We start from the raw sequence: 20,852 nt of genomic DNA on the forward strand, positions 1-20,852 counted from the left end.
CTCATATTTGGGCGAACAAAATCGCATCACTAAATAAGGGCACAGCAACGGTGGGAAAAGGAGGTGTGCATTGTGATAACTGGAGACAGGTGTGGAAACACAGTCCACCTCCACCAACACCCGGACCAGGAGAGACTTCTCCTGGAAAATCATGACTCACGTTTCAAACAGAAGTCGAATCAGCCGTGTTTCTGCGAGCTGCGCTGCCATTCAGACACATTGCAAGGATCTAAGAGCATTCATCTAAACTCGAGCACAGACCTCCGCCAAGCAGCTCATTCCCCTCCTAACTGGATTTACACCGTCCACATGGTGATCTGGATCATCATCTAAAGGTCCTAAATTGTTCTTGGTATCTTTACATGCCAACCATGAAAAGTAAAAGTGATTCGGAGTTGATCTTTAACTGATGTCTGAATCCGTAAATGGAGTTTTCAATGTTAAAATGTAATATTTCTCCCTGAGCTCATTCTGGATCCATTCCGGCTATCATATATCCAGATGACATTCGGTGGTGAGATAGACGCCCCCCCCCCCCCCCCCCCCCCACCCTACATGACTCTGTCAAATTCCATAAGCATCGGTCAATAATCAACCGAGCTATTGAGGAACAAATTTTGAATCTCCATTTACTGCAATGTTACTGAAAATTGTGATCCATAATCCAGGATCTCTTCTGGATCATCACCAATATTTAATAAACTGTTCCTAATAATATCAGCAAGCTCTGTCCACACGTTTTTAACTTATCTGGCTAACAGGTGGACAAACAAATCAACACCGGCGAAAACACAACCTCCTCAGCGGAGGCGAAAGTCCTGCGTTTTGGCATCACAGACCGGAAGGATTAAACGCAACTCAAACCTGCGTCCGAAGGATCTCAATGGCAGCACAAAGGCAATAACAAAATATTTGATTCAGAAAAACGGTCCTGCTACTGGCCTATTGGCTCGATTTATTGAACATCTACAGTTTTTAGAATCGATGACTTATTACATACTGCATCAGAAAGAAATGGGAGGAAAACAATCGTGTGTGTGTGTGTGTGTGTGTGTGTGTGTGTGCGTGTGTGTGTGCGTGTGTGTGTGCAGTCACTGACACAAACTTAAGCTGCTTTTTACATTGGATCTACAAACCTAATATGATGTGTTTATCATGCGTTGACCTCATATTTGTATTTTTACTTGTACGTCTTCTTTTTCTGCCATTTTTACAGTATATATATTATCATGTTCATGCACAGATACTTAGGAAAAAACATTGATCCTGTAATATTGGATCAGCTGTGGGTTAGTTCTTGTGATCCTGTATAAAAAAAATAAAAATACTACTTGGATGTGTTTATGCTTTTATATGTTACATTCATGCTATAATTTAATCTGCAATGAAACAATAGCACTGGACACCAGACATGCATCATAACGTGCAGCACCTTGTCAGGCCACATGAAGCTGATGAAGAGAATGATGGGAAGGCCGACGGTAAAGACGTAGACCCCCCAGAGCCAGGGGCGCTGATGAGTGGCCAGCAGGAAGCTTTCAATGACGCCTGGCTGGAAGACACATACTTATTATACATTGTATGTAATTATATGTAGATACAGTAATGGCTTTAGAGTAACCATCCATCCATCCATCCATTTTCATCCGCTTATCCGGGGCCGGGTCGCGGGGGCAGCAGCCCAAGCAGGGAAGCCCAGACTTCTTCCAGCTCTTCCGGGGGGATCCCGAGGCGTTCCCAGGCCAGCCGAGAGACATAGTCTCTCCAGCGTGTCCTGGGTCTTCCCCGTGGTCTCCTCCCGGTGGGACGTGCCCTGAACACCTCACCAGGGAGGCGTTCAGGAGGAATCCTGAATAGATGCCCGAGCCACCTCATCTGGCTCCTCTCAACGCGGAGGAGCAGCGGCTCTACTCCGAGCTCCTCCCGGATGACTGAGCTTCTCACCCTATCTCTAAGGGAGAGCCCAGCCACCCGACCGAGGAAACTCATTTCAGCCGCTTGTTGTTGATATTAAGTTCATAATTGCTCTTGTGATTTTCCAGTGGATTAACTTTTGTTTAGAGTAACCAACATACTATAAATGTCAAAGGCTGTGCTAAGGCTGTGCTAAGGCTGTGCTAAGGCTATGTGTTAGCTTTTCGCCGTCACAACTGGAGTTATTGTGTCGAAGAAGCGTTAAATGGCTAAAGATAGTTACAACAGCGCTGCAGCTTCTCCAGTTGAAGGTTTCAACACAGCAATAACTAAAACACAAAACTTTTCATTCATTGTTTTTGTTTCACAAGTTGATTTTAACTTGTTTGTGCATGTTGCTATGTATGTTATTACCTCCACCGAGTAGGTTACGTTTTCACCTGCCTGTCTGCCTGCCTGCCTGACTGCCAGTCTGCCTGTCTGTCTGTCTGTCTGTCTGTCTGTCTGCCTGTCTGTCTGTCTGCCTGTCTGCCTGTCTGCCTGTCTGTCTGCCTGCCTGCCTGTCTGTCTGCCTGTCTGTCTGCCTGTCTGTCTGTCTGTCTGTCTGTCTGCCTGTCTGCCTGTCTGCCTGTCTGTCTGCCTGTCTGTCTGTCTGTCTGCCTGTCTGCCTGTCTTCCTGCCTGTCAACAAGATAACTCCAAAGATTCTGGACGGATCTTGATGCCATTTTCACGTTACCCGGGACAGTTGATTACATTTTGGTGAAGCTCCACAAGAGATCCTGGATCCTGGGTCACTTTGAAATTCCCGTCAGCATTTCAAAATGTATTTCATTTCATTTTCTAACCGCTTATTCCGTTATCGGGTCGCGGGCCAAGCTGGAACCAATCCCAGCAGTCAATGGGCGAGAGGCAGGGGACACCCTGGACAAGCCGCCAGTTCATCGCAGGGCAACATGGAGACATACAACCAGCCACACACACACTCACACCTACGGGCAATTTAGTGTCACCAATCAGCCTAGGCTGCATGTCTTTGGAGGTGGGAGGAAGCCGGAGAACCCGGAGAGAACCCACGCAGACACGGGGAGAACACGCAAACTCCTCACAGAACGGCCACAAGCCGGAGATGAACCTGCGACCATCTCGCTGTGAGGCAACAGTGCTTACCACTGCGCCCATTTCAAAATGTGTTCCTCAATAACTTTGGTTTGATTATTGACCAACGTTTCTGGAATTTGACACCGGTTGTTACCTGAGCTGCAGCCGACGCCGCCGTCACACAGGCTAGCAGGATGGCAACGCTGCTCTCCATGTCTGGAACACATGATACAAACAGGAGCACAAAGTTACAGCCATTATAGTGCAAAAATAAAGTTATCCTAAATGAGGAGCAGGGAGGGGGAGGGGGGGGGGGGTGATCGTGCGGTTATTGTGTTCCCTTTTTCTAGATCCACTATGATGAAAAAGAAGAGCTGATAGTAAACATAGACTTTTGTAAAAGTAAAACGCAATGGGTTGGACAAAAGAAGACTATTAGAGAAAGAAAGAAGTGAGAGTGAAAAGACAAGGCGGAGGAAGCTACAGAGGGTCCGGCGGTATTTTCGTACCTTTCTCGCAGTTTCCATGCGCCCTTGAAAGCCACTTCCTGAAATCTGTGTTACGTGAGCTTGGACTTTGCTCTGAAGTCAATAGCTGACGGCTGCAGAGCGCTTCATGGGAAACGATCTGTGTTCTCTTTACGTCTCTTACCTTTTCATCCCCCCCCCCCCCCCCCCACATGACTCTTACCATGCACAAAATAAAGGGTCAGTGTCAGAGTAGCGTTCGATATTTCCTTAATCAAGCTTCTGATATGACATTAAGGTATTTGTTTACAATTTTCAAAAGAGTTCAAAAAGTATTCACAAATATATAAAGATTCAGATTCAAAGTATTGGAAGAAAAGGAAAATGATGATGAATGATGAATATGAATGACGATAAGTTGACAATAAGCATAAATATGCACACAAACAAATGTCTTAACAACTTGTAACTTGGCACACTTATAGATGAGAGGCAGGCTCGGATGGAGGAGGTGAGTTCACAGCGGAGCCACCGAGCTAAAGGGTGACTTTATTTGTACCTGAAGGTAGATTTGGTTTACAGCAGTTACACTCTGCTGCTGGTTGCAGCGTGCGCATACGCCCGGGCAATGTGGGTGAAGTGTCTTGCCTAAGGACACAACGACAGTGTACACATGTGCCTGGGGATTGAACCGCCAACCTCCCGATCATAGGACGACCCTGTCAACCACTGCGCCACCATCGCCCCAAGCTGGTGGTAAAACCACAAATCAGTTTAGAGACTATAAAGTAGGTGAAAACACAAAGTTGTTCTCAAGTAGTTACTGTGAAGGGACAGCCAATCAGGCAGAAGCTGCTCAGAGTCACCTCTACCTTTGTTGCCCAAGGTCATTCTGAATGACGATCCCTGAGGTCAAATGTTGCTACACTATAGCTATATATATATATGTATACAGTAGTCCCTCGATATAATGCGGTTCATTTTCCACGACTTCGCTGCTTCGCGGAGTTTTTTAGTGCAATTTCCGATTTTCTTTTTGCACTTGAACGCGCCTTGAAACGGTGCAAGACAAGGGGTGCGGTCGGAGGAACTGTGAAATACATGCAAGTTGCTATTAATAACTTCTCATGGGTTCAACCTTGTAGGTTGATCATTAAAATTAAATTCGTTATTTCTAAAAGCTATCATGTTTATTTGTTAAGCGTTTGTTTTATAGCGCTCTTATTCTCTGTGTAAAAAGAGGCTTTTATTTTGTAGGAGCATAAACGTCACGTCCCTTTTGGGTTTTGTTTCTTCCTGTTGATACATGTAGCCGCTGCCGTTCCGCTGTGCTAAGCTATCCAATAAAGCAGCATGAGAGGCTAAAGACAGCACGAGTAGAATATTTGTTCTTCTGCACTCCAAGCGGCTCTTTCCTCGACCTGCACGCCGTAACATTATCAACAGGAAAACGTTTACTGTACGTACTATATATTTATATTTAGTTCTGAAAACAGGTTTTGATCTTTGTTTTCATTCTATAATACTGAAACAATATATTTAGATTAATGCCTGCCTGTTAAACGCGTATAAAGTGTGTGGTGAGGGGTTTTACAGCCTTAAAACATTTATGTACATGTGTAATAATTAAAAAAAAAAATAAAGATTACTACATTGCGGATTTCACTTATTGCGGGTTGTTTTTGGAACGTAACCCCCGCGGAAAATGAGGGACTACTGTATATATACTGTAATGATCCTTAGGGGATTATCATTATAGAGTTTGTGTTGTACTGTTCCTTTAAATTACGTGTTATGTGCGCGCGCAGGGTGGGAAGTGAGAGAGAGCGGAGAGTAGCGCGGTTTGCACCGATTCTAGTCATATTGAGGATTCTCACTCCCTCCTGTCGGCGCCCATGACTGGAGGCGACTGTACAAAGTCGCCTCCAGTCAAGCAAAACGGAATCCGTCACAGGAACGACCACAGTCCTCCGCAGCAGTTCTGCCTTTCATGCTGCAGCCCACTGAACTGCTGAAAGTTGTCCTCCCCGGGTCGTCCGGCGTCCCCCCACCTCCAAGTCGTCCGTAGGTGTGAGTGTATCCATGCGTGAGAGGTCGTCTGTGTGTGGCGACGCGTCCGGGGTGTGCCCCGCCTCTCACCCATCAGCTGGGATAGGCTCCAGCAACACCCTGGACCCGCGAAGTGGATGAAGCGTCTGTGGACAAAGACGATGGAGGTCGTCTTGTCTTCCAGAAGACGGACGGATGGACGGTTCTTCTCCTTTGGTAGTTTGACCGAAACACACAGCAGACCTCAACCATCCGTGTGTTGTCAGCTCCACAGGGGGCCCTCACCTCCAATCCCGACGCTCCAGGGGAGACGGGGGCCATCCCAGAACACCCCCAGACCCCCCACTGTGGACAGCCAGCGTTCCTCTGCTCAGCTCTCTGTGCTTGAGCTGCAAATATTCCTGCTTCTTTGAACGGAGTTGAGTTGTGAAGAGTTGTTCTTCTGACGCAGAGGAGTGAGACGAGGCGCCCCCTGCTGGACTCGGAGAGCGCTTTCATCGGTGAGCACCTACAGCGTCACACACTCTACACAGGCCTGTGAGGTTGAGCTACATGTGGTTTTGTGCTGCTTGTGTGTTGCATGTTTAGACCCCCTAGGAAATGCTTTTCTAGTGTCTCGTAAGCCAGACCTGGAGAACCCCCCACTGCTGTCTGCGAGGGAGAGGAGGAGGCTGGCCAGCCATGCGCCGCTTCCCCAGGTACGTAATGCCTTTATTAGTTGTCAATTATAATCATTAAAAGAAATGAACGTTTGAAATAAACCAGTCTGTGTGAAGAATGAATATAATATCCACGTTTCACTTTTTCAATGGCGTTCCTGAATTGAATGAACTTTTTCTTTATTGTAACTTTATGAGCAGCAGCTGTTTATCTTCACGCCTCACAGAATATGTTTTGTGGTGAATAAGAGTCATGCGGCCCGTTTATATTCTAGAGCGGGGGTCGGGAACACGCGGCTCTTTGGCGCCACCTAGTGGCTCCCTGGCGCTTTTTTTAAAAAAAAATTGAAAATGGAAAAATATTTTTTTGTTTTGTTTTAATATGGTTTCTGTAGGAGGACAAACATGACACAAACATTCTTTACGTTTTCCAATGCTGTAAAAATGTGTAGAATAAATATTAAATTTCAACGAAGATTTGCTTCAAAGCCGGCGACACATCAGCAGGGCGGGGTGCGAGGCAGGTGGCTGTTGTGAACAAACCGGCGGGTGTGTGATGGGCCATGGACCCCAAAGGTAAAAAGAGAAACATAACTGGAGGAGAACAGAGGATTCAACGTTTCTTGGACCGAATCATTTGCGTTCATTGCCGATGCGGAAGGGTTGCCTGAATGTTTGCTCTGTAGCGAGAAGTTGTCAAATAACAAAAAGAGTCATGTGGAAAGACATTTCCAGGGAAAGGCTACGTTTGCAGCCGAGTAGCCAGTTGGGAGTGAGAGAATAAGTGCGATCATTGCGTCACTGCATGGATCATGCTGATTGACTCCTGCAGCGTGTACTGTACCTTTAAAATCTCAAATTGAGGCTGATAGATTTAAATAGATTTAAAAAGTGGATTGCATCTCCAAACTCCACTACTGCTGCAAGTGTTGCTGCAACCTGGGAGATAATAATATCGTACTGAAGTTAAACTGGATGCGTCATTCTCCACAGGATGCGCTGCAGGGAACATAAACATTTAATCATGAAGGCTCATTATGTATTCGTAACCAACTTCGTCATTTTGGTAGGCTAATATAGCTAATATAGATAGATACCGCATGTGTTGCCTTGATTATAAGGCTTATATAAGGATTTAAATTTTTTGCGGCTCCAGACATATTTGTTTTTTGTTTTTTTGGTCCAATATGGCTCTTTCAACATTTTGGGTTGCCGACCCCTGATCTAGAGTTTATCAATCACTTCAAATGATTCTAATTATTCTCTTCCTCTGATAACTTCAGGATCAAGCTGACGACCAGCCCGGCCGAGCCCATGAAGACGGGGCTTCTCGACACACACACACACACACACATACACACACACACACACACACATACACACACACACACACACATACACACACACACACACACACACACAGTAACACTCACATACACGCTCACACACGCACACACACAGTAACACTCACATACACGCTCACACACGCACACACACAGTAACACATACACACACACACACACAGTAACACTCACATACACACACACTTTATGTAAATATGTAATATATTTAACTATTAAATAATGTAAATGTGCTTTGCTCTACGTCGTCTTTGGTTCTCAGGCGCTGATACTTATCACATTCTTATTTGTGCACGTGTGTGTGATGGCCTCAAATGAACAAGTAGAATGAGAACCTCTTTCTGCTGAGCATCGTCGGTTCGCAGCCCTGCAGACCGGAAAACTTACGGAGAGAAGAACACGACAAAACGAAGTTCTTCTGGAATTCTCTTCCAATTGTTGCTCAGAGGGAAGTCTGGTTTAGGTTGGATATGAATGTTTGTGTGTGTGTGTGTGTGTGTGTGTGTGTGTGGGCAGCTGACCCTGGTGAGAACAGGCCCACTGTGAGACCACAGAGAAACCATTCTCCAGTGTGACAAACACACACTCACCAGGACTACACACTCGGAGCCATCCCCTCTTTCACAGCTACACACACACACACACACACACACTGATTGTGTGCAACCCCTCAATGACCCTCATGTCGCGATGCTGCCTGCGATTCACTGGTTTTGTTGAGACTGTAAAGTCCAGTTCCATCTCTTCACTATATGTTGCACACAAATACATTTATTCATAAATCAGTCAAAACATGTTCAAAAGTATTAAAGTTGAGTTTCCATTCGGAAATAGCGTTTAGATTTGTAGGTTCTCTTTAATTACATTCCTGAAACACCATCTGACGAATTGTCCTTTTCATTTTAAGACAAAAAAATAAATAAATCTCGGTTCAGGTGATGATCCAAGTAATTACACAATTCTAATCAGTTGTTCTTTGGGCATTAATAAATCGCTCCAAAAATAAGTGAATAAATATTTCATGTCGTAGTTATAAACTACAACCTCTCATCGTTTTCATTTGGGCACTAAGGACAGAAAATAAAGAGAAACGCCTTCGCAAAGCAGCGAGAGTAAAACCGGAAGTGAAGCATCCTACAAAATAAAATACAGCCCGCTTCTAAATGGTGTCTGCGTGTGGTGAACTTTGAAAACCTGTTCCCACACGGTTTTATGCCTCTTTTCTATCCTTGTTCTTGTCGTCTCCAAAAGAAATATATAAATAAAATGAAATGAAACAAAGCTTTCGTAAAAAGCTCTTATGAACGCATGGAAGTCTGTTTATATCGAAACTTATTTTGAAAGGTGCTTCCCGGAAGCGGCGTTCCACGCAGAACTTTCAGGACGGTCCCACTCAGAGGAAAGCCCGTTAGTTTGCGGAGGAGGAGGAACCGCGACCGGCCATGTCTGGCCCGCGAACGTCAGCCCGCAGACAAAGTTGCTGAGAACGATGTCGAGAGGAAACGCCGCTCGGAGTTCGGACCGCATCGAGCTCGCCGCCTTGAGAGTGAGTCGCGTTGCGTTCGAGTCCCGCGGAGGGTGAGGGTGAGGGTGAGGGTGAGGGTGAGGGTGAGGGTGAGGGTGAGGGTCGCTTCAAAGGGGATTCGAGCTGAAAACACTGCAGCGGCTCCGGGTTCGGCTCCAGTTCGCCTCATGAGTGTCTCCGACCGCCTTGAGTCCAACCGAGAGTCGAACCTGCAACCGTTGTGTGTGTGTGCGTGTGTGTGTGCGTGTGTGTGTGCGTGTGTGTCCTGTTGGGTGTGAGTTGATGCGTTCACAGCCCGAAGTTGTTGTTGTTGACACGCAAACAAGTGAAAACTATTAAAACTGTTTAATAGTTATTGTAATGTTTAATAGTTATTGTAATGTTTAATATCTTTTATAATGTTTAATAGCTATTTTAATGTTTAATAGTTATTGTAATGTTTAATAGTTATTGTAATGTTTAATATCTTTTATAATGTTTAATAGCTATTTTAATGTTTAATAGTTATTGTAATGTTTAATAGCTATTGTAATGTTTAATAATTATTTTAATGTTTAATAGTTATTTTAATGTTTAATAGCTATTTTAATGTCTAATAGCTATTTTAATGTTTAATAGCTATTTTAATGTCTAATAGCTATTTTAATGTTTAATAGTTATTATAATGTTTAATAGTTATTATAATGTTTAATAGTTATTATAATGTTTAATAGTTATTATAATGTCTAATAGTTATTATAATGTCTAATAGTTATTATAATGTCTAATAGCTATTATAATGTTTAATAGCTATTATAATGTTTAATAGCTATTTTAATGTTTAATAGCTATTTTAATGTTTAATAGCTATTTTAATGTTTAATAGTTATTTTAATGTCTAATAGCTATTTTACTGGGTCTGTATTGCTGCTGCTGGATTCACATCATATTTCTGTAATACTATGCTTTTATGTAAGTCCACTAAATTACTGCGTTACTGAATCACTCAGGAATGTTTATAGTCCATGAAGTTGCATTTTATATGTGTTAAAGAGATAATAATTGTATAGTCAGTGAACATAAGCTCTGTAATGTAAACTATTGATGACATTTTCATTGACATTCAGGCATATTATTATTCGCTTTAGCCTGAATCCACATTTGCACTTCCCCTTGTCCTCATCCCAGTGCATTGTTCTTGCCCATCGGTGCATAATACCAAGTATACATTTACACGCTGTTAATCAGAGTTTTTCCTGCACTAAACAGCGACTTTGCGATTCAACTCAACCTTTCTACATTTTCTACACCACAAAGTAAAATCAGCGTTTTCTCCTCCTCGTTTGACCCCCTTTTCTTTCCTTTTGCTTTTTCCTAGGATCCCGCAGGCATCTTTGAATTGGTGGAGGTCGTTGGCAATGGAACCTACGGTCAGGTGTACAAGGTCAGTGCCACTGTCCACCGTCACCGTCTTAGAAGTTTGTGTTGTCTGTATAGTCAAACATCAAAGCGCTTGTATCATGTGATGCTGATGTTATCTCTCTCTACGTGTCACTTCTGGCAAAACTTTGCTTCACACAGTTGGTGTGAAGAAAAAGTAGAAACTTTCTGACCGAAATATCCTGTAGCTCTCTCTCTCTCACACACACACACACACACGCACACACACACACACACACACACTGAAATCTGCAACATCAGCAGCATCTTGTAAAGGACCTGGGTGGAGCTCACTTCCTTATCACGGTCTCTGTTTGTTTGTGTGTGTGAGTGGTTTGTGGCTATGAGAGGTGTGTGTATTCTCATTTTGGGTTTCTCTGCAGTACCACAGTCTGTGTGTATACTTTACTATGCCTTCATATTATATGACATTCAGCCCTCTATTGTGTAAATTACAGAGGTTTACGGGTTTCCTGTAAGAAAAGAGGAGGATGTCAATGAAGAGTTTCCCACGTGTGCCTGTGTGTGTGTGTGTGTGTGTGTGTGTGTGCGTGAAGCAGGGTGTGTGCATCAGTGAACACTTGATTTACAGAAAGAGGAAGTGTTGCAATGTGTCAAGAGGTGGACGGCACATACAGGGTGACAAAATCACGTATTTCATTCTGTGACTCGCGTTCATTGATGTTTTAATATGAGGTAACTGGCAAATGGAATTTCCAGTTAGTATTGAATAATCACAATGCTCTCTGTCAATTAAAAATTGCCATAAACCTCAAACCTAAATATCTGAGAAGGTGAAAGTGAGATTTTGGCTTTATCTATCTTTATCTATTGGCGTGCAGAATTATTGTAAAGCTAAATAAAACGTGTTAATTTTCATCTGTTAAAGTGAGAATAATGAACAAACAACTCAAAATTTACAAAGAAAATATTCTGATAGTTGAAATCAATCAATGTCATCACCCTTCTCTTCAGGAACAGTCACAAGCCTTCCATTCATGGACTCAGACAATATTCAGAGAGGTGGACTGTTTTCCTTCACTGTAAATCTTGAAGAAGGGCCCAGAGGTTCTCTGCGGGGTTTAGGTCATGTGAGGAAGGGGCCATGTCATTATTCTATCATCCTTAAGGCCTTTCCACGGCTAGCCAAGGCTAGCCACGCAGTGGAGTACACTGATGGAGACCAGGGTCTTCTTTTCCTGTAACACTGCTTGAAGGAAGTGTCCTCTAAAAACTGGCAGTATAGGTTTGGGAGTTGATTTTGAGTCCATCTCTAACCCGAAAAGGTCCAACAAGCTCGTCTTTAATAACACCGGCCCATGCGAGTACTCGGGTTGGCCGATCATTTTTATATATAAATGCTCGGAGTTGATGACATTGACACATTGGCACCTCCCGTGTAACACAGCATGGTCCAGCGGTGGCGGAGAAAGGCCGAACGGAGACAACAATAGAGAGAAAAGGAGCATAACGAAGAAATCGCTGCTAGACGGGGAGGTGGTTTGGTTTTCATTGAGCAGATGTGGCGCAGCAGACCTTCTAGCTGTTATTCTCATTTCATTACCTTTAGTGATGAAACATGGAGACTTGTCAAGAGAGTTTTGTGTCAGTATTTCTTTTTTTTCCCATCCACCTCATGCCTTTAGGCAGCGTTGTGTTTCTGCTAGCTTGGATTCTGTGTCACTTGGTGGAGGGTGGAGGCTCGGTCAAGAGAAGAGCCATTCTTGAGGCAGATCCTGATCTCGGGGTGAATGTAGACATTATTCTTTAGTGTTGAAGTTGTAAGATTTTAGTAACTCCTTGTTTTACAGCGCTTAATTGTAAAGTACAAAGAAACACACTCATACCATCACCAACCCCCCCCCCCCCCACCAGATTACCTCATGGGGGGGGGGGGAATCAGAACAAGCACAGATAAATACATGGAGGTTGGGCTGACACTTTTGGCCTCTCATTGAACTGAATGTTAGAAGGAAAGCAAGTTAAACAGAAAGAATGTTTGGAGTTTGAGGGAGTTGGACCAAGTCAACGGCGTTCATGTGAAATTATGCATCGTCTTCTATCTGCTCAAATGGTTTGTTTACAAATTGAAGCTTTTTTTTTGAGCATCTGCGCTTGGTTGGAACGACTCCTAAATTGTACCATGACTGAGGAGGCACAGCAATGCATTCCGAAGGTCAGTCAATCCCATTGACCCCCAGAGGAAGAAGTCCTCAGCAGCCTCGTTTCTATGGGAACACAGTGGAGCAGCCTTCAGGTCAGCAAACAGGACCGTGTGACTATGAAAGATGAAATTAGAAGCAAAGGAGAGTCATAAGGGCTTCAGAAAACAATCAGGCCTTTCCAGTCAAATTGCCTCACAGACTGAACTCAAAGAGCCTTCAGCGCGCTTGTTTTTGCTTTTCCGCCGTATCGTAGCTGAAGAGGCTTCAGCACAAAGCAAGGCAATGCAGAGTCATTACTGCGTGTGAGTGGTAGAAGGGAAGGGCAGATATACGATCTAAAGGCCGACAAGAGGACGTAATGACTGGGTTCTTTTGGGGGGTTATTTGTTGGCAATACTATGTTTGAGTAACTTAAACTGTCTGACAGATACTCTACATTAAGTACTACAAAATCGAGCCTGTAGAGTTTTGGACAAGATACACACAGTCACCTTTTTCACTTCAGCAACATTGACACACAGAAGTGAACGCAGTTCTCGTTGTATTCTTACGATTTGTTTCTGTACTGCTTTTCCTTTGAAAGCCAATAACATTGATTTGTCTCTAAAGTAGCTGCCTTATTTGTGCTGTAGATATGGATAGAAGAGCAACACCATCAGAGGCAGAAGACACACACACACGCACACACACGACAATGAATCAAAGTATTACGCGTATTAGTGTGACAGGAGCATGCCTGCAGTAGTTTCTGTGTACGTATCTGTGCTTGACTGAAGGAATGTCTTCTTATTTTAATTTCTAGCAGATATTCCTGCTATAACATGATAAAAAGAAGATACAATAACGTATGTTATGTAGCGTAACTGCAAAAAAAAACTTTCAAAAAGGTCTATCAGGAGGACAGCAGGCGACAAATAGACTTTAAGAAGTTTCCGAGGTTCTCTATTATGACTATTATCATCATCATCATCATCATCATCATCATCACAGTCTGCATTAGTTCTGCATCACAGAAGCATTTACTGGATACACAACTTATCATGCAAACACTCACACAAAAATGTACACAGGGCGTTTTCCTTTTTGCAATAGGAACTTCCCTTCTCTGCAAGCCGCGTGTGTGTGTGTGTGTGTGTGTGCGTGTGTGTGTGTGTGTGAGGTAAGTAAGTGCGTACAATGTGAAATGTGACATCTGAGCTAAATGTCATGATCTCTGCTGATGCAATGAGTAAAAAGAAAGAAAGTTGACGTATGGTCTCATGACTAAATTCATTCAGGGAGTAACTGACCTGCACAGTTAAATTATTTTAGAACATGAATAAAATACCAAAACACACAACATTTTTTGGGAAAGGAGTCGTGACTCTGCCTCAGTTTCTCGCTAAACCCTGACGCTGTATATTCACGCTGAACTATAGGCGCAGCCACAAAACAGCTGGCTGTAATACGAGTCCCAAATCGAATCACATGCACTTCCTGAAACCTTTCTGGTTCCAATAGTGTCGCTTCCCTTTCCGTGACCCACATTAACGCCACCCTTATCTTACTCGCGTTAAATGATGCTGACGAGAGCGTAAAATATTTTTCAGATTCAGAACAACCGCTACTTAGAGCTGAAGCTAAACCAGCCAGCTTCCATGCACGACCCACCCTGCAGCTGCAACACGTCTGAAGCCTCTGCAAGGGGCTTGTGTGTAAAGAACACTGGCATCAGTTGAGATGAATGACGTTTATCCATGTTAGGAATATTCCGTTTTGCATATGATGAAGTGGATAGATCCTTGTTGCAAACTACTCCCTATGCATTATCTGAAAGACTGTCTAAGTTTGAAATGAAAGCGTTTGGTTGGAAAGCTGAGCCGCAGCGTGTGGGAGTCAGAGCTGGCAGAAGAAAGAACAGATGCCCAGAAAGACAGGAAACATCTTCCAACAGTGTTGAGGCGTTGTGTTCGGGCGTGTTAGAGGTGAAGAGGAAGGGACGGAAATGTGGGGAGAGACAAAGGAAAACAGAGGAGAGGAAGGAGAGATGGTGAAAGGCAGGAAGGCAGAGGTGAAATACGGGGAGGAGGGGAGGAAGGAAGAGGGAGAGAGACAGATGAAAATGACAGAACGAGGAGGAAAGTAGCCCCCGTGAGGATTCGAGCTTGTGCTGATTACTGCTAGTGTGTGTGTGTTCCATCCTGTGTGAGGATACGTTAGAACATTCTTGCCGTCCTTCTTTATAAGCTCTTTAAATGCAGAAACTGGCATTAAAAGTACAATAGATTTAAAAGTACAATAGAGATAAAGTAGTTCCGACAACGAGGGTTCACAATCAGGATGGCGAATCGTATTGAAAGATTGAAACGCTTTGATTCATGATATGATGAGTTTTATTTTGTCAGATTAAGACGTAAAAATACAACTTAAACAAAACTAAATATACATTACAACCAAAAAAGAAATAGGCAGAAGCAATGCTTATTGTAGCCTATCCTATAATGCAGACGATTAGATTGGCTTTACACATCTTGGTTTGTTTTTGAGCTTCAAACATTTCACTACAATCACTATAAAGGGATTATTTCTGCCTGTTTCTCATTGTGACCGACAGTATAGACATGCACGCACACGCACACACACGCACACACACACACACACACACACATATATCTCGTGAGCCGTGCACTGGTACACTGACTGTTTCTTTATTTTGTCTGTGTGTGTGTGTCACTGTTGTCTATTGTTAATAACTAGCCCAGTGGAGACTAGAACATTTCCTATTTGTGAGTTGTGCCTGCACAGGAGATAATCACAGGAAGGCCATTCTCTTATTTGTCCCAATTCTTTGCAATTATGGAGAGAATGTCCTCTTGGAGATTATTGGATCAAGTTTGAGATGAATAAGGGTCAGTGAGCCTGACACAGTACAAGTTGCATCCGATATAAAAGAATAATGTGCATAGAAGAATAACAGCCAGTGTTTTATCCTCCATGAGTTTTACGGCCACTGATTCAGGACAAAACAAAACAGCCATTTATACGTAACGCGGTTCCACGATGTCATCAATCTTATCATTCAGGGGTCAGAGCGCCAACTAGCAGCAGAGGGACCAGCATCGCCTGAACTCAGGAACACGGGAAAGAGCAATGGCAATGCAATGCAGAGATACTCTTAATTAAAACACTCCTTAATTCAGTTAATTTGTCTTTTTACATTTAAAGATCGCCCCCCCCCCCCCACACACACACACATTAAATACATGGTGAGTTTTTCTTTTTGATAAACCCTGTTGACACCTTGTCTGTCTTCGTGAAAACGTTCAGAATATGTGAACATAAATAACTTGTTTGTTGACAAGTGAGCAAAGCGCCTATACAGAAATGAAACATAATGCAGAATTGTTGAAAAAATTAATCATGTTTCTCTCTGTAGACAATAAAAAAATACATCCATGTGCAATATCGATCAGAAATAGAGATGGAACAGAAACAACGAGATGGAAAGTGGAATGGAGGAGGGGTTATCTTGAAGGAAGAGTTTGTGCAGAGTGTTCTAGAGGAGAATCGAGTGTCGGACAGACTGATGCTGGAGATTGAGGGAGTCATGTTGAATATTAGTGGGTATGTTCCACAAGCAGGAGGTGAGTTAGAGGAGGAGGAGAAGTTCTGGAGTGACTTAGATGAAATGATTCAGAGCATCCCTAGCAGTGAGAGAGGCGTGACTGGAGCAGACCTCACTGGGCGTGTTGGTGAAGGAGACAAAGTGGTGGAGGCTGAAGAATGAAGACTGTTGTGTGGCTTTCAGGGAAAGGTGGGCAAGAGACGCTTCCAGAAGACTGGAATGCAACAGCTCAGGTGATCAGGGAGACAGGTAGGAGAGTTCTGGGTGTGTCTTCTGGAAGGAAAGGAGATCAGACCTGGTGGTGGAACCAGGAAGTGCAGACGTGTAGACAGGAAAAGGGAAAGGCCAGACAGAGAGACAGAGACGGGAAGGATGTTCAGCATGTTAGAGTGATGAAGAGTAGAGATGAAGGTGTTGACAGAGGCCAGTAGTGTGGAGGAAGATGGAAGAAGTATTTAGAGGAATTGATGAATGAGAAAATGAGAGAGAACAAAGGGTAGCAGAGGAACCTGTTGTGTACCAGGAAGTAGCAAAGATTAGTGAGGGTGAAGTTAGAAAGGCGATGAAGAGGATGAAGAATGGGAAGGCAGCTGGCCCGGACGACATACCTGTGGAGGTATGGAAGTGTCTATGAGAGGAAGCTGTAGAACCTTTAATGGAGTTGTTCAATACAATCATGGAGGGGAAGAAGATACCAGGAGAATGTAGGAGAAGTGTTCTGGTGCCCGTTTTCAAGAAGAAGGGAGACAAACAGAGCTGTAGATGAAGGGAAAGGTCTACAAGACAGCGGTGAGGACAGCCATGATGGATGGCTGAGAGACAGCGGTGAGGACAGCCATGATGGACGGCTGAGAGACAGTGGTGAGGACAGCCATGATGGACGGCTGAGAGACAGTGGTGAGGACAGCCATGATGGACGGCTCAGAGACAGTGGTGAGGACAGCCATGATGGACGGCTGAGAGACAGTGGTGAGGACAGCCATGATGGACGGCTCAGAGACAGTGGTGAGGACAGCCATGATGGACGGCTTAGAGACAGTGGTGAGGACAGCCATGATGGACGGCTTAGAGACAGTGGTGAGGACAGCCATGATGGACGGCTTAGAGACAGTGGTGAGGACAGCATGATGGACGGCTTAGAGACAGTGGTGAGGACAGCCATGATGGACGGCTTAGAGACAGTGGTGAGGACAGCCATGATGGACGGTTTAGAGACAGTGGTGAGGACAGCCATGATGGACGGTTTAGAGACAGTGGTGAGGACAGCCATGATGGACGGCTTAGAGACAGTGGTGAGGACAGCCATGATGGACGGCTTAGAGACAGTGGTGAGGACAGCCATGATGGACGGCTTAGAGACAGTGGTGAGGACAGCCATGATGGACGGCTTAGAGACAGTGGTGAGGACAGCCATGATGGACGACTTAGAGACAGTGGTGAGGACAGCCATGATGGACGGCTCAGAGACAGTGGTGAGGACAGACATGATGGACGGCTTAGAGACAGTGGTGAGGACAGCCATGATGGACGGCTCAGAGACAGTGGTGAGGACAGACATGATGGACGGCTTAGAGACAGTGGTGAGGACAGCCATGATGGACGGCTTAGAGACAGTGGTGAGGACAGCCATGATGGACGGCTCAGAGACAGTGGTGAGGACAGCCATGATGGACGGCTTAGAGACAGTGGTGAGGACAGCCATGATGGACGGCTTAGAGACAGTGGTGAGGACAGCCATGATGGACGGCTTAGAGACAGTGGTGAGGACAGCCATGATGGACGGCTTAGAGACAGTGGTGAGGACAGCCATGATGGACGACTTAGAGACAGTGGTGAGGACAGCCATGATGGACGGCTCAGAGACAGTGGTGAGGACAGCCATGATGGACGGCTTAGAGACAGTGGTGAGGACAGCCATGATGGACGGCTTAGAGACAGTGGCTCTGAGGAAAAGACAGGAGGCGGAGCTAGAAGTGGAGGAGATGAAGATGCTGAGGTTCTCCTTGGGAGTGACCAGGTTGGACAGGATTAGAAATGGTCATCTTCTGCAGGAAATGCTCAGCTACAATCTGCCTTCTCATTTACACACACCCACACAGACACACACACACACACACACACACACACACACACACACACAACACACACACACACACACACACACACACACAGTGTTTGAATTGTGTCAATCTAAAAACATTTTTGTTCTCTTCTTTCTCCAGGGTTGTCATGTCAAGACAGGCCAACTGGCAGCTATCAAAGTTATGGACGTCACAGAGGTAAAGGAAACGGCGTGTGAGAATAGTGCAGCAAGCTGACTTGCTTTTCCCGTGTCGGAGGAATACATGCACGCTTTGTATGTGAGCGCGGGCTTTGAAGGCCATACATGAAGGAACCTTTGTCTTTCTGTGAGTTATTCATCTTCCTCTAGAACTGTTCACTCAACTTAGCAGGTTTCTGTGGGCCCGAATTTGGTGCAATTTGGATATTAAACATGCGTGTTTGTAATGTGTGTGTATTTGCACGCATAATATTAGAGAATGACGTTTTTTTAAAGAAGAATTAAACTGTTGATGCTCCCGTGCAGCGCTCTACAGACTGTTTGGCTTCTCCGAACTTCAAATAAGCAGGTGCAGATTTCTGAATGTAGCATGCAGAGTGCTGCACCAAGGCTTTTCAGAATGATTTGCTGCTGTTGGATGCGGAATATAATGTTACGGACATTAGAACTTGATAGAGTTTTAGGGCTCCATCATCGTGTTATTAATTACCAACGCACCAGTAAAGAAATCGGCAGACTCTAGGTTTGCCTTTCCACCGGCCGCCATCTTGCTCTGCCTCGTTTCCCCTTCCAGGTTAACTTTTATTGACAAAGGTCATGGCTCCACCCATTGACCCTAGTGACATCATAGTACCTTCAGGGTGCACAACAACATCGCTGCCCACCAGATGGGGCTGTTCTTTTCAATAACAGTTTTAGATCAATGGAAATATATAAATTATCCTATCAGAACTGCACCCAGCAATTCTTCAGGCTGCGTAAACGATCCCTTCCGAACAGCCATGTTTACGATGGGCACCGCTGTGGTCCTCAAAGTAACAAAAACGGACACTAAATCGTTGGAAGATTTTAAATTGGCATTTAATTATGTTCTGTCTTTGGAAAGTCTATGCAGGAACAGTCAGATCATCTTCAGCAAGCCTGCAGTTAAGAATAACGGGTTGAGGTCTCCTGCTAGATAGGGTCCACAATATTTGGAAATACAACTCTCCATGGCCAGAGTACTTGTTGTATGTTCTCGCTTGTGTGTTTCTCAGCAGTGATATACTCTTATCGGTAATGCTTCTCTGAAAGTCATCACACCTGATCCCAATGTTCCTTCTTCCAAAACAATAATTCCGTGTCACCACATGGTTCAAATATATAACTGTCCGTTTGTACCTTTCAGGGTCAGAGACTCCCCAGCTTTTCATCTGGCATCATTATCAATGAAACATAATTGACTCAATCCACAATCAATGACAGGCCAACAGCCCTGCATTAGCATACTATATCTTACATACTATGCTACACATCATACTTTCTAAATATGTACAACCTCAGGGGGGAAAGTTTATAATGTTGTTTGGTGGATACGCTGCTTTGGCCTTTGTTACTGTACGTATGTTTTTGAACCAACAAGAACTGACTAATAAAAACAACAAACCCCAGAAAACACTAGTTTCAGTTCCTGCATAGTGCCTGTTATTCCGGTGTACGGACAGTTTTCTACTCCCATTGCAGGATTGGTGTCTTTCCTGTTGTTGAGACTTGAGGGTCATCTTTGCACGACAAAATGATGCAGGAAATGCTCAGCTAACCCTAACCCTTCTCATTCACACACACACACACACACACACACACACATGCACAAACACAAAGGCAGCAAGCAATGTGTTTCAGTTGGCGGTGAAAGTTCAAGCACTCCTTGTCATCTTGCCTCCTCACTGACTGGGAGAAGATCTCTGTTGATTCATCTTTTCTGATTACCAACCGCATCGATTTTCTCCACCTCTTCTCCTCCAGTCCAGCGGAAAGGCTTCAGTGATTCTGAGGAGTTGCAAGTCATTTCCAGGATTTATAACAAAAAAGAAAATACAACCTGAACTAAACTTTTCGTATCCCTGCTTCCTCTCTTCTGTCTCTCTGTTCTGGCATCTCATAGCACTGACCAACCTTATATGTTTTGTGGAGAAGTAGCAGCAGTTGAATTATGGTCCAAAAGCTGGGCCAAAGATTGCCCAGAGGTTTTACGACATCTGACTGGAAAGGCTATAAATAAAAAGGAAAAGTTTTATCAAAGTTAACCTCTCGCTGTGAGAGAATCATTTTCTTCTGTAGTTTTCATACTTTCAGTCAGGTCAAACGTAAATATTTCATAAGAATTTGATGCCAAAGAATTATTGATAAAAATAAATAAATAAATAAAAACTGCTCCTGGCCTGTACCAAATATAAATACTTTTAAAAACCAGTCAGCCAGTCGTAAATGTATGTTTTCATCATGATGTTGTTTGAGTTTTGCTTTATCTCTTGTTCAGGAAGAAGAG

The 20,852-nt window shown here is 44.0% G+C and overlaps 1 protein-coding gene across 1 annotated transcript in view; it reads left to right on the forward strand.

Moving 5' to 3' along the window:
• Positions 1-9,039: 9,039 nt before the first annotated feature.
• The window catches only part of si:zfos-2326c3.2 (mitogen-activated protein kinase kinase kinase kinase 4), a 48,455-nt gene continuing 36,642 nt past the window's right edge, over positions 9,040-20,852 (forward strand). Inside the window, exons 1-4 of the mRNA XM_068740183.1 lie at positions 9,040-9,096; positions 10,433-10,498; positions 18,486-18,542; positions 20,844-20,852. The exon at positions 20,844-20,852 is cut by the window's right edge and continues 117 nt beyond it. Of these exons, the coding sequence (XP_068596284.1) occupies positions 9,040-9,096; positions 10,433-10,498; positions 18,486-18,542; positions 20,844-20,852 (189 nt within the window). The remainder of the gene's footprint in view (positions 9,097-10,432; positions 10,499-18,485; positions 18,543-20,843) is intronic.

Source organism: Brachionichthys hirsutus, chromosome 6 (genome assembly GCF_040956055.1).
Source record: "Brachionichthys hirsutus isolate HB-005 chromosome 6, CSIRO-AGI_Bhir_v1, whole genome shotgun sequence".
NCBI classification, from domain to species: Eukaryota; Metazoa; Chordata; class Actinopteri; order Lophiiformes; family Brachionichthyidae; genus Brachionichthys; species Brachionichthys hirsutus.